Here is a 14,695-nt window from a genome sequence, read left to right as displayed (position 1 = left end):
CTCATGGTATTGCTTTTACCTACTGGACATTATAATTAAAATGTTCTTTGAGACAGTCATCATTGCTAGTTAATTTTCATTCTGTAATCTGCTAACCATGACATTTTCTATAGAGTACAAGATTGTTATTGATTGTGATGGTTTGAGTTGCATAAATACAAATCTGCACTCAGGGATTATGTAATAATTTATGTTCTCTAGGCTAAACTTTTTGAGTTTTTTAAAGAAATGTTATCTTTATAACCATTTGTTGTTGTTCTTAGATGCTGTCCAGTCAGTTCTGACTCACAGAGACCCCGTGTACAACAGAGTGAACACTGCCCAGTCCTGTGCCATTCTTACAGTCTTTGCTATGTTTGAGCTCATTGTTGCAGCCATTGTGTCAATCGATCTCATTGGGCTTCCCCTTTTTCACTGACCCTCTACTTAACAAATCATGATGTCCTCTTCCAGGAACTGGTCCCTCCTGATAACATATCCAAAGTAAATGACATGAAGTCTCGTCATCCTCACTTCTAGGAAGCATTCTGGGTGTACCTCTTTCAAGACAGATTTGTTTGTTCTTCTGGCAACCCATGGTATATTCAATATTCTTTGCCAACACCATAATTCAAGAACATCAATTTTTCTTCAGTCTTCCTTATTCATTGTCCAGTTTTTGCATGCATACGAAGCAACTCAAATACCATGGTTTAGGGCAGATGCACCTTAGTCCTCAGAGTGACATCTTTGCTTTTAACACTTAAAGAGGTCTTTTGCAGCAGATTTGCCTTATGCAGTGCATTGTTTGATTCCTTGACTTCTGCTTCCATTGGTGTTGATTGTGGATCCAAGTAAAATGAAATCCTTGATAACTTTAATAATTTCTCTGTTTACCATAATGCTGATTATTGGTCCAGTTGTGAGGATTTTTGTTTTCTTTATATTTTTAAAAATAGGTATAGTTGAATTAGTACTGGTAATAAAGTTATAATTATAAAAAAAGAAACATATCAATGCAAGGAGTTGTCTCAATATATGATGTATTTATGAAGTTGAAGATTGTAGTTGAAAATAAACTACATTAAGATAACATTTCATAACATGGAGGAATCTGGAAGGCATTATGATGAGTGAAATTAGTTGCAAAAGGACAAATATTGTATGAGACCACTATTATAAGAACTCGAAAAATAGTTTAAACAGAGAAGAAAATATTCTTTGATAGTTATGATAGCGGGGAGGGAGGGAGGGAGAAGGGTTTTCACTAATTAGATAGTAAATAAGAACTATTTTAGGTGAAGGGAAAGACAACACACAATACAGGAGAGGTCAGCACAACTAGACTAAACCAAAAGCAAGGAAGTTTTCTGAATAAATTGAATGCTTCGAAGGCCAGCGTAGCAGGGGTGGCGGGGGTTTGGGGACCATGGTTTCAGGGGACATCTAAGTCAATTGGCTTAATAAAGTCTATTAAGAAAACGTTCTGCATCATACTTTGGAGAGTGGCATCTGGGATCCTAAACGCTAGCAATGGGCCATCTAAGATGCATCAATTGGCTTCAGTTCACCTGGAGCAAAGGAGAAGGAAGAGCACCAAAGACACAAGTAATTATGAGCCCGAGAGACAGAAAGGGCTACATAAACCAGAGACTACATTAGCCTGAGACCAGAAGAACTAGTTGGTGCCTGTCTACAACCGATGACTTTCCTGACAGGGAACACAACAGAGAACCCCTGAGGGAGCAGGAGCACAGTGGGATGCAGACCTCACATTCTCGTAAAAAGACCAGACTTAATGGTCTGACTGAGACTAGAATGACCCCAGAGGTCATGGTCCCCAGACCTTCTGTTAGCCCAAGACAGGAACCATTCCCAAAGCCAACTTTTCAGACAGGAATTGGATTGGACTATGGGATAGAAAATGATACTAGTGAAGAGTGAGCTTCTTGGATCAAGTAGACATATGAGACTATGTGGACATCTCTTGACTGGAGGAGAGATGAAAGGGCAGAGGGGGTCAGAAGCTGGTGGAATGGACATGAAAATAGAGAGTGGAGGAAGGAGTGTGCTGTCTCATTAGACGGAGAGCAACTAGGAGTATATAGCAAGGTGTATGTAAGTTTTTGTGTGAGTGACTGACTTGGTTTGTAAACTTTCACTTAAAGCACAATAAAAATAAAAAAAATTATTAGTTTTGTAATCAGAAAAAAGCTTATAAAGAGACAATGTGCATATTCAGAATCACAGATTAATATAGATAAAGACGGTAATAATATAGTAGTAGTTAATAATACCTGTTGCTGTTGAATCACTTCTGACTCAGGGTGACCCCATGTGTGTTGGAGTAGAACTGTTCTCCATAGGGTTTTCAGTGGCTGATTTTTCAGAAGTAGATTACCAGGCCTTTCTTCCAACGGTGCTCTGGGTGAATTAGAATTGTCAAACTTCCTATTAGCAGCCAAGGAAGTTAACTATTTGAACCACCCAGGGATTTCAGTAATAATAATAGTGAACATTAAAATATTAACTAACACCTGTTTTGAGTGTACCATTAATGGTTAGGTCAGGAAAACAGAAATCACTTCATATATTTAGAACATTTGGAGCTCAATAAAAACTAGTTTACACGATGGAGATTTGGAAAGTTGGGGCACAGAGGCCAGGGAAACTGCTGCTGAAGCTCAGGGGGCTGTCACCAAGGTCAGAGGTGCTGACCCTGAAAATTTTAGCCTGAAGCATGGATGTAGGTAGTTCCCAAGCACTTGCCTGGATGTTGCTGTCACTCCATTTGTAGAGGTCCCACTGCTATGCCAGCTTGCAGTGGAGGCTTCCACAAACTTCCTGGAAAGCTGCTGGGAATTTCTTTCTCATCTTTCCTCACATTTGCCTGCAGTCAGTTCCAAAGAATAATTTCTTCTGTCTTCCAAGTCTCCTGAAGACCCTTCACATTGGGAAAATCTAGCCTAGAACATATAAAGAAGGAGATTCTGAGAAATAGAGTTCCCCCTTAGAAGAAAGTGTTAGACAGCCTGTCACAGTAGGCTACATATATCCCAAGCACTTTATGAATGCTTTGTAATCATTATCTTATTTAATCCTCATGGCAGCCCTATGGTGTAGGTGCTGTTAACCATTCACATTTTTAGACGAAATATTGAGTGTTAACATGATTAAGTGCCTTTTCCAAAGTCATACAGCTAGTAATAGAAAATGGGTGATTTTAAAAGTGTCCACCTGATTTCAACGCCTGGGTGTCTAACAACTACCTATTCCTGTATCTTTTATATCTTTTCATTTATATTAGTAGTAATTAAGAAGTATGAATAAAATTTGTTGATGGCAGCTGCCAGTACATTTTGTTTGTAACTTGGATGCTCCAGGTTTAACTAACCTGTGAGTGCAAACAAGGACATCTTCAAATTAATACTTGCATTTTATCAACCCCTAAGCCTGAAATTTCTACAAATGTTTTGGTCCATGGCTAGAATGCTGTTACTACTCCCATTGTTTTTTGCAATTCATGTGCACCCACAGCCAAAATCTCCCAGGGGATTTTATGTTACAACTTTTGAACTGCTGGTAAGAATTTGTAGACAACTTCTTCTCTCTCCCTGGAAGCATTGTTCCCTAGGATGTTCAGGTCTGTACCTGGGACTGACTTCCTGCTGCACACTGTTTCTCATGGTGAATCATGCCTGTGAAGCATTCTTCAGTTGGGCTTTGATCTGCAGTTTGCACCCATTCCAGCTGCAGTCTTCTGTCTCATCTCCTTGAATCTATCAGCCCATCAGTTCTGTCTTTATGTGTCTAAATCCTGCAGATGGAAAGAAATCAGTCTTTTTACTGCCAGAAGCATCCCTGTGCAAATCTATGGATTCAGATATTCGCATCTTAGAAAGCAATTTCTCTCAAGTTCAGGTCACCAAGATCATTAAAGTCCCAATGTCAGCGGATACATGGATTGAATGAGGGACAGGACACCTCCTTTTATTGATACAATCATCTAAAATTAGTCTCTTGCCCAACCAAGGTAACCAACATACTCTACTGCAAACATTATTTTCATTCTGCGTATGATGGAATTTGATCTCTGTCTTTAGTCTTATATAAAAGATACCCAAAACTACTTATCGCACTGATTATTTTCGAAAAATTAACAGTTATTACTTGATTAAGATTGTGTGATCTGTGTTTTAAAGAAAATAAAGGAAGACATCAGTTTATTTTAAAAGAAATAAAAATACATCCAGAAACTTTCCATCTTATTTGAAAAGTAAAAAAAAGAGCACATGAGAGAGATCTTAATGAAGATTCAGGATAGAAATTGGTGTGAATTTAAAGTCCTGTTATCTGACCTAATTTTGCTTTAGCTGAGTGCCCAGACCTTCTGTGATAAGAGTTATCTATCTGGTTCTTCTATTTTTCCTGCCATTTCTGGAAGTCTTTGTAATGTATAATAAGTTCAAATAAATTATATATACTCCTTACATATCCACATGGTTAGGTTCCAAAGACCAGGTTGATAAGCAAAAATTGGCATTTTGTGAAAATGGAGGATGATCACATCAGATCACAAAAGGGAGGATGACTGCATCATTACATTAACTGCCAAATTAAGTCGTTACATAACCACTAAACCATTGAGAATCATGCCCAGCCGGATTGACACATAACCTTAACCATCATGGCCAGCATTACTCTTGCCTCACATCTCCACATTTGTTACTGCCAGACACACATCATTAATGTGCAAAATAGTTGGGTAGTAGACTTTTTAGTATTGTCATAAATGCGAAATGTCATAACAAGATAGACGGTAAGTGAGGAGTAGGTGTATAATACATAGCTTCTAAAGAAGCAAAGTCCCAAATGTTTTCAGTTACATTTAGTTGGTGTATAACTGGGATTTAACTGAACTCTGCATTGCTTTGCAATTACCTTCACAGTGGTAGAGGAATGACCTCTTTAGTTATAACTATAATAATACTTTAAATAGCATAAATAAAAACAAAGACCTGTGCCAATTGGTTATTTGCTTACCTGTTTTTTCAGAATATAAAAATTATTATGTTTGTCTGATAAATGTTTTGCTTCACAGTGTGTTTATGGTAGAAATCCCTTGCTCTTTTTAGTTCTAACTCTGTGTTGAATCTGCACATTTTTGGGTTATGCTAAATTATTTTATTCATGTCTCTGAGATCAACTTGTAACCTTGCCATCTAAAAAATTCTGTTTAGCCTCTAATCAGATAAATCTGTATGTTACTAAACTGTATAAATGTCACCAAATATCCCTAAGACATCATGACAGCTGTTTCTTGGATAGGAGGACAGAAGATTACATTTTGCTAGACCAAGAAACCTGGCTGTTTTACTTGTTGTTTATTGGTACAATAAAGCCCTTTAATTTCTAATATTAACTTGTGGTCAGTAGACCAATCATTCATTCATTCATTCAACACCAGCTATAATCTAGGTAGAGTTCTAGGCCCTAGTGATAGAGTAGAGAACAAACCCGGTATGGTAACTTCTGTGATTTTAGGGTTTATCAAGGAGAGCTAGGACCATGAGAGACAGTAGCACATAAGCTTTTTGGGGACCAGTGCTTGGACAGAGTGGAATGAGAGGGGGAGTCCCTCAAAGCGAGAGACCTTCAAGAGACAGCAACACAGGGCCTCTACCCACAAGAGGGGGTAGAGCAAGGGACCTCCTGGGGGAGAGGGGAAATCAGAGAGGGAGTTTATGTGTCTAGGTGGTATCATTTAGCATCAAGGTGAGGACCCCCTGCGTCAGAGAGCTCTGAAGGGCAGCAGAGGTTTGGGATCTTTTATAGCTATAGGGTTTGTCTTATCTGTCATTAGCAGATGTTGAGTGCAGTTTCTCAGGGTATATAAAATAGGTAGGCTCTAAATAGTTTAAAATATATTTATTGAACTATATGTAAAGCAATTAAATATGTGAGAGTTTGAGTGGCACCAGCCTGCCTTGGGCTAACGGTTTTAGCCTATTGTGAAGAAGTAAACAATATGGGGGCTGTATTAGGTTAATATACAGGGGCCATCTCTGGGCCATTTATATAATACCAGGAGAGCCTTGCTCATAGGCTCCAATAAGGAAGGGAGAGAGGCAGGCAACCAATAGGTAGGCAAATATTAAACAAGATAATTATGGAGCGTGCTAATTGCTGTGAAGAAAATAAAACACCGAAGTGATAAAGACTAATGGAGATTGGTTACAGTAAACTTCCCTGGTTAGAGACTGAATGATGACAAAAAACCAGCCCCCTGAACATCTGAGGTTGGAAAAGCATTCAAGGTATAAGAAATAGGCTACCACCTACAACAATTAAAACAAGACCAAGGAATGGGGAATTTCCAGCAACTTCTCTGTTAAAAAAAAAAAAAGTTAGGAATCCTAATATCTGATTTTTCTTGCCTCCTCGCTAGAACCATGCCTGTCACAGAATCTGAACTTAAAATGACATTGGTGGACTAGCGTTTTGGGTTAAAACCTGTAAGATGAAATGTGACTGATGGAAATGCGAAATGATGCATGTGGGTTCACACGCCCAATTACACAGCACGAAATGGTGGACTTGTGGCTTGACAGCTGTTCACTAGGGAAGAATCTGGGGATTCTAACAGACCACAAATTGGAGATTGCTTTTTGTTGCTCCTTACTGGAAAAACCAGTGTGTAGATAGAACCCGTAGGCAGATTTCTGCCCAATTTAAGGTTTCATTAGAGCTGTTCAAAAATGGGGCATCCTGCTTTGTCAGGGAGAGAACTCTCCATTCCTTAACTTGTTAAGAAATAAACAGAGGATGAACCCCTATCAGTGCTTTCGTGAAAAGAAATTGTGTATTGCGTGGAGACCAGTTTATGAGGGATTTTTCTGCAAGTATGCAACTTGTTATTTCTTTCTTTTATTCTGACAAAATTTTCTTCAGTTTAAGATATTTGTCTAGGCTAAGAAAGAAACAATGACATCAGTATAGTAGGTATATGGTGAGGTTTAGAAAAAGCTTTGTTTTTGAAAGCATCTCTCAAAATAGTAACCTGAAGTTTAAAATTCTTTTTTTTTTTTAATGTGGTAAATATATATTTAATAAAATGTGCCAATTCAACAATCCTCCCATGTATAGTTCAGTGACGTTAACTTATGTTCATCATGTTGTTCAACCGTCACCCTTATTTGTTCCCAAATTTTTCTGTCACCCTTAACAGAAGCTCAGATTTTTAAAAAGAATTTAGATTAAATATCTAGTATGTTTTTGGCTAGGTCTAGTAATAAAAATAAATATAAACAAATATATCCTGATTTTTGCCATGTATTAGCTGTGTAAATTAGACAGTTTGCTTAATTCTTCTGCACCTCAGCTTCCTCAAAATGAGGACGGTTACTCATGCCTTCCTTGAGAGATGGTTTTGAAGATTAATTTAGTTGCTGTTCATAAAGCAGTTAGAGGAGTGCCCCACAATAGTAATGCTATGTAAGTGTTATCTATTATTGTTGCCGTTATTATTACATGCAACTGTGTGCTCTATTCTTCCTTCAGGAATTAATGACCAAGTTAATAACTGAGACACCTGACCAGCCAATCCCATTTCTTATTGACCATCTTCAGTCTAAACAGGGAAACCGTGGACAGCTTCAGAGAACTTTGTCTGGTTCTGCAGCTCTCTGGGCAGAAAGTGAAACATCAGGTAAGTTAAAAGTGTATTTTGGAATTCATTTTGAAGAGATTTTGCATACATTTAATGAAACAGTTACGGAAGTCTTTCTGATGATAAGATAAATCTCAATGGATAGCTACTACCTAGAATTTTCATGTATTCATCTGTGTCTTCACCCATAGGCTCAAGTTTGTCGTAAAATATTCTTGAATTTGAATATTTTGTTACACATTATGCTTCAAAATACTAGAATATTTAGTTTCCATTGTAACAGAAATAGCATGTAGATTTGCACGAAGAGATTTCATTCTGTATGAATTTAAACTAATTATTCCAACCTTCACTTCTTTTAATGAAGAATTATTTAAATGCTTGTAATTCATCTGTGTACAAAGGTCAAAAATAGATTTCTGTAAGGTTAACTTTCTTGGTGACCAATCTAATGATCATTATCTATGTAACCTAGCCCCAAATTTTGTCCAAAAGTAAATTCAACTTTATGAAGATCCATTTACTCTGGACACTGGGAACCAGCTTTACCCAGCCTGCAACAGCCTCATCTTCCCACTGAGCACTGGAAAGATAGTTGAACGGAGTTCATGCTGACTTTTTTTTGTTCTGTTCACTAGTATGTTGGTTTGACATTTACTTTCAAACCCAAATCCTCACATACCTGCAGCTTGGGTAACCAATTCCTGCCTTACTCCCATGGAGATCTGACTGAATGGACTCCAGATACTTTTCTAGGATGACATCATCACTCCTCTCTTCCTTTTGGTGCTGTGTGCTTTATGGGATCACATGAAAGAATGTTGGTCTTCTTAGGCTGTATTTTCATATTGTTGCCTTCTTAGACCACGGCAAAAGACCACACTATGATGTGTGGGGTAGAAATCTCTGGTGTCAGTTATCCATACAAAAGTTATATGTATCATGCAGGAAACTAGAATATGAGCTCTTGACATACCGAAGAGGGAACTCTTGATTCTTCTGGGTCTTGCCTTCTTGGGTTTAAAATTCTAAGTAGAGTAGGTATATAGACAAGGGCTCTGGTTTGTAGGAGCTAAGATAGCAACCACTTCTTAAAGGTAGGCTAGATGAACACTGTGAGCCCATTGAAGAAGCCATACTATATAAATTACAGTATTTAGAAAAACGGTAGTGTAGTAGTTAAAATCGAGGGTTTCCTGGCTTACTTGGGCTCTGTCACTGACTTGCTATGCAACGTTTTGCAAGTTGTTTGACACTGTGTTTCAGTTTCTTCATCTGTGAAGTAGGAATAATATTACCTACCTCACATTGTTATGACTGAGGAGTGAATGAGTTAACATGTAAAGATCTTAGAAAAATGCCTGGAAAATTGTAAACACTTAATATAGATGTTACTATTAGTTGAATGCCTTTTTTCCTATTCTTTAGTTATATCTTATTAAATCTTTGCATTATCTTAGCTTTGCTCTGGAAGAAAGAGAAGGTAGGGAAATAATAGCCATCAAACAGTTCCCAGAGAGAAGATCAGAACTAGTACTGAAAGTCCCAGCTACCCTTTCATTAGGGAGATTTTTCCTTCTGACCTAACGTAGAAGACCTGGGTTCATTTTAAAAAGTGATAGGAATTGCTTTTTCGTACTTTTTGGGGGCCGCCTGTGTCCTCTCTGCCTGAGATTGATAATTCATCGTAGGCAGCGCAAATTCAGTTGTATAATCACTGCAAGAGTGTGAAGAGTACCTTGTGAAGGTATTTCCAAATACAAAAAAAAAAAAGCTCTAGATATTTAAAGTAAACCACAGGTAAAGGCTTATGCTACTTGATAAATTTTAAATTGTTTTCAAGCATTTAGCAGTTCTGTCCAAGTATCTATTTTTGTAGTGTTCCTTGTAGACACTGGTCCCTCTCTCAGTTTAAATTATTTTAGTATTTCAGTTTCAGGTTTTAGTTAATGCTATTAATGCATTAATTCTGTATAAATTTAAACTAATTATGTAAGATCTGGTTCTGCAGCTCTCTTGGCAGAAAGAGATCCAAACTTCAAGGCCCCCAGGTGTACACACACACACACACACACACTCATATACACTCACAGACACTATAGTCTCCAAAACTATCTTTTTTAGCAATTTGTTTGCTATCTTAACAGAATGTCTGAGGAATCTCTCTAGTCCCCCTTCTAGCCTTACTTTTAAACCATTTTTCACTTTCTTGTACTCTGTATCAGTGTGATTTGGTTTTGCTCCTGTCTGTGATCTCTTTTGCCATTTTGTCAGGAGGCTGAATAATAAGTCTGTCTCCAAGAAACTTCTGGCTACCTTATCTCTCTTCATTTTATCTCCTTTCCAGTATCCACGTCTCAAAGTTAAAAATGATCTATTGCTTGCTAATTATATTTTTCTTCTGGAATTCCTCATTTTAATGCTTTAAAAATTTTAAATATTTAAGGTCTAATAATATTTATGTGTTAGCCTGAAATTTTTTTTTTCCATTGTTGGGGGCTAAGATCTGAGGGTAGGAGAGAATCCTTGTTTATATCACTTTTGGGGAGGTGAAATAGTATTCCCTAATATTTTTTAATTCTTAAATATCTTCAAAACACAAAGTTAGGAAGAAGTATAGAGAGGTTAGAGAAGTGGCCATGGACCTTGAGACATGAAATCTGGGTTGCAGTCTTAGCTCTACTTGATATTTATGCAAACTAAGGGAAAATATTTACGTTTCGTGAATCTCATTTTTATCATATTTTGAGAATCAGTTCTAATAAGAAATCAAAAAGTGCTTTAAACATTAAAAATTATGGTAAATAGTAATATTTTAGCATTGTTAGTAATAAGATGCTCCATTCTCTCATCCATAACTGATTATCTATCCCCATGAAACAAAAGAACGCCTTTTTCTTTCCTCTTCGAGCACTAAAAATGACCTGGCATCTTTTAGGTTCTGAATTTCTTACTCCATGATAGCTCAGTTTTATTTCTCGTCAGAATGTTTAGTGTATTGTAGATTATTCCTGTATTTCAGAGGAAAGAAATCTGGATAACGCAATAGAACATGGTGTATGTGTGTGTTCCTGCTCCACCTTAGTGCTGCTCTCAGCTCCTAGAGACAACCTGCAGTTCCTTGCCACAGGATTCTCTCACAACATGACAGCTTACTTCTTTAAAGCCAGTAAGGGAGTCTCTATCAGTCAAGGTTACTAAGATGGAGTCTCATAAAATATAACATAATCATGACATTGACATAAGATCACCTTTGCCACATTCTCTTGGTTAGAAACCAGTCAGATGTCCTGTCTGCACTCAAGTGGGTGGGGGGGATGACATAGGGTATAATATCAGAGGACAGAGATCATGAGGCCATTTTAGAGTTCTGCTCAATACAATTATTTGACTCTGCTTTGAGAGAGATAAGGAGGCAAGCCAGTAAACCAGGAGTTGTAATGATTATTATAATCATTATCGGTAATAAATAATTATTATAATCATTATAACTTCCAGCTTATTGATATGGGTAATAGGGTAAATGATTGTTTAATGAAGCAAGATGGGAAGACAGGATTAACTTTATGAAGAAAATTATAGGTTCAGTTTTAATTGATGAATTTGAGTTTCTTATGGGACATCTTAGTGGGTAATTCCAGCAAGCAGTTGGATATAAGTCTAAAGTTTGGGGGATGGGTCAAGCAAGAGTCACAGATGTGGTATTCAGTATCATACAAAAGTCATTAAAACCATGAGTGAAAGAATGGAAGAACAGTATGGGATGGGATTGGGGAAGGCAAGTGTGAGGTTATACCTGGCAGCCTAAATTTTCTCTGTTTATTAAGAGGGGAGGTTATTTGCTGAGGGCAGGAGGGATGAGGATTCATAGAGGAATTTGAATTGAGTGAAGTCAATTATAGAGTCACCTAGAGAAAAGGAAAAATAGTTCACAAAAGGAAAACAGAAAACAATAATGGTCAGTTAGTTCTGGGACCTAACCGACATTCAGGGCCGTTAATTTTAATCATGGAAATCATCTGCAAGACTGTGGTTTTTTTTCTCCGGCAGTACCCAGAAGTACTGAGTGGGGAGTAGAGGAAACAATTTGGAGAGCTGTGGTTGTGCTAGGGTGGGAGCTTTGCAGTGGAGTTAAGGATATTTTTGTGTAAATTGTCCAGGTGATCAAGTACATGGTCTGGTATCAGAAGCCAGTGAGAAAGGGCAGAAAGAGGTTTAGACAGAGAAAGCAAAATGAAGAGGTAAGACCTTTAGAAGGTCGATGTAGGTATGAAGGTGCGATAAAATATGAGAGATCCAGAAGGACGGGGGTTGTCTCGAGAGACTGATATTTGAGATCAAGATTTTTGAAGAGCTTTGGTCCTCAAAGGCTCCTCCAGGTAGATCGTCCACCATTGTGTTAGGAAAGTAGCGATAGGAGGGTCCTGTGGATGACCCTGATTTGGAAGTATCTGAAGTATCAGAGAAGTGAAGCTCTTAGAGTTGAGGAAGGCAGGAAAATATGAAGCTTAATAAATAGTTTGTCTAAGGATTAAGAGGTCACAAAATTGTATCTGAGTTATTAAAAGGACAAGGAAGTCTGTGCCAATGTCTTCAGTAAGGCTGTGGGAATAGTCAGAGGCAGAAAGATAGCAATAATGAAGATGAGTGAGTAGTGTAGACAGGCAGCATTTACCTCAAGAGATGAGGGACTTTTATTTTACTATTGAGATGTCCTCTTATAGAAGGATTAGTGGACCAGGAAATCCCAGTCATATTTCTACAGCCTGTGGCTGTGGTTGGAATGTAGGGGAATGAACACCCTCCATTGCAGGAAACTGCAGAGGAGGAAGTGATCTTGTGGAAGAATGAGGCGTTTGTTAAGTCATGAATTTGAGGGATTTGAAGATGCAGGAATGTTTGTTTTCCATGGAATGTGTGCTTCCAGAAAGGGAAGAAGGATTTTAGAAGGAGGAGTCTGGCAGGAGGGCAAGGGAAAGCATAGAGTGATTCTTGGATGTAAATATAATCAAAGTGGTTATAATTTGAGTGACAGTAAATAATGCCAGTTTAAACCTTGACTGCAATTTTAAATTAATTATTTTGGTGCATCTTCTGATTAGTTAGAAAATATCTCAGTATTCAAAATACATGACATTATTCTTTTTGCAGATATTGAAATATCTGAAAAGTCTCTTCTTGTTTTTAAATGTGTATAGCATCTTGGGATAAAGCATTCTGTATTCAAGAGTCTGTTGTTTAAAATTGTGAAGGAGAAACCTGAATGCAGCCTTCTTTTTAAGTATTTTAATTATCCTTTTTTTAAAAAAAAAATATTTATAGGATTTCTTTTTTCTTTAATTTTGATATTCAGAAGTTTTACTGGAATATGTCTAGATGACAGTCTCTTTTCTTTCATACTGACTTTTATCCAGTGACTCATTTCAATCAGCAGGCCAGGTCTTCAGCCTAAAACAGTTTACTTCTTGTGTACTTGGTTATCGCTCCCATTATATTTGCTTTGATTTCTTCTCCAGGAAAGTCAGCAGTGTGTACATTGAGTCTCCTTTGGTGTCCTCTGTTCCCCTCATTTTCTTTGGCATTGTTTTTCCCTTTCTTGCTTAACCGACTATCTTCCGGGGAAGTCTATCAAGTGTGTATTCTGTGTTACTGATTTGATTTTCCATAGTATCAGTTTTCTCTTTTTGTCTTTGAACACCAGTTTAAATCTTGGTATTGCATTTTAGTTTCCAGTCAGTATTTCCCTATCTCATCTTTTTTTTTTTTTTTTTAAATTTCTGTCTACAGTTGCATTTTTATTGTAGGCTGGTTTTCCTATCTCAGGTCTCATTTGTCTTCTGTTTCACAGAGATCATTTTCTTTCATTTTTATTAAGAAGATAATACAGTCATGTTTTAAAATTTAATTGTACTTTCATAGTAAATCTTTTTCAAAACTATGAATTTCCTCTGTATGTTGAATGTGATAGTCTCTTTTATATTGATTTTTTTCTTAAAAAAAAGTATTTTCTGTTTTTCCAAATTTATATGAGGAGAGTTCTATCTAGTTTTGGATTTGTCAATAAATACTATAGGTGGACTCTTCTTTATCTCCCTCACAATATAAACAAACAAAAAAACCCTGTTATTGTTGAGTCGATTCTGATTTATAGCAAACCTGTAAGATAGGTTAGAACTGCCCCCTGGGATTTCCAAGGTTGTAACTTTATGGAAGGAGACTGTCACATCCTCCATCCTCTGAGTGGTTGATGGATTTGAACCACCGACCTTTCCGTTAGCAGCCAAGTGCTTAAACACTGTACCACTGCACAGTATAGCTTGGTACTATTTAGATCCTTCTCAAAAATTTTAGAGAGACAGGAGAAACTCGTGCCTGCTGTTAATATTTCCAATTTAACTGCAATCCTATCAGTCTGTGTTCAATGACCTGTGACTTTCTGCTTCTTATTTCTTTACGATCGACTAAATGAGAACAATATCATTGCTAGATTATTTGAATCAATATGGATTTATTTTTCCCTTGCCAGAAATGGGAAATGAAAAACCTACAAAATTTAATGTGTCATTCCTTTCTGGCTTCTCGTACTCTTTCTTTGTATCATGGGGTGCTAAGGATTCTTTCTTCCTTTAGCTGTGTTGCATCAGAAGAAATTGTTGTTGTGGTTAGCTATCATTGAGTAGGCTCCAACTTTCCTGTTAATATTGTACTTAACTAGCAGTTACCCAGCTTGTCCACTTCCATCATCGCACTGAATACCAAAAGAGGAATAAAAATTCCAAGCACTAGGCACAAGGAATATTGGTTAGTGGTGTGCTTGAACCCAGGAGGTACCCATGGAGGTATTCCACAGATAGCATTAAGGCAAAAGATAGACTAGGCGGAAAGAGATTGGAAGATTCCTAGACATCCACAATGCTGGCCCCATCCCAGAGTCGTTGTCTTTTCTTAGTTTACAATCTAGCAGTATTTCTCTGTCTACATCTATTTTGGAGATATAATTTCTTCTACCACCACCCATCTGTCATTTTGTTGTACTATGCTAGCTTG

At 37.3% G+C, this 14,695-nt stretch overlaps 1 protein-coding gene across 1 annotated transcript in view; it reads left to right on the top strand.

Moving 5' to 3' along the window:
- Positions 1 to 14,695, top strand: part of C15H8orf34 (chromosome 15 C8orf34 homolog) — a 520,738-nt gene that overhangs the window by 114,504 nt on the left and 391,539 nt on the right. Inside the window, 1 exon segment of the mRNA XM_049853855.1 lies at positions 7,540 to 7,687. Within this exon segment, the coding sequence (XP_049709812.1) occupies positions 7,540 to 7,687 (148 nt within the window).

This window comes from Elephas maximus, chromosome 15 (assembly GCF_024166365.1).
Source record: "Elephas maximus indicus isolate mEleMax1 chromosome 15, mEleMax1 primary haplotype, whole genome shotgun sequence".
Taxonomy (NCBI): domain Eukaryota; kingdom Metazoa; phylum Chordata; class Mammalia; order Proboscidea; family Elephantidae; genus Elephas; species Elephas maximus.
The sequence above is the reverse complement of the archived record's forward strand: the minus strand, read 5'-3'. Positions and strand labels throughout refer to the sequence as shown.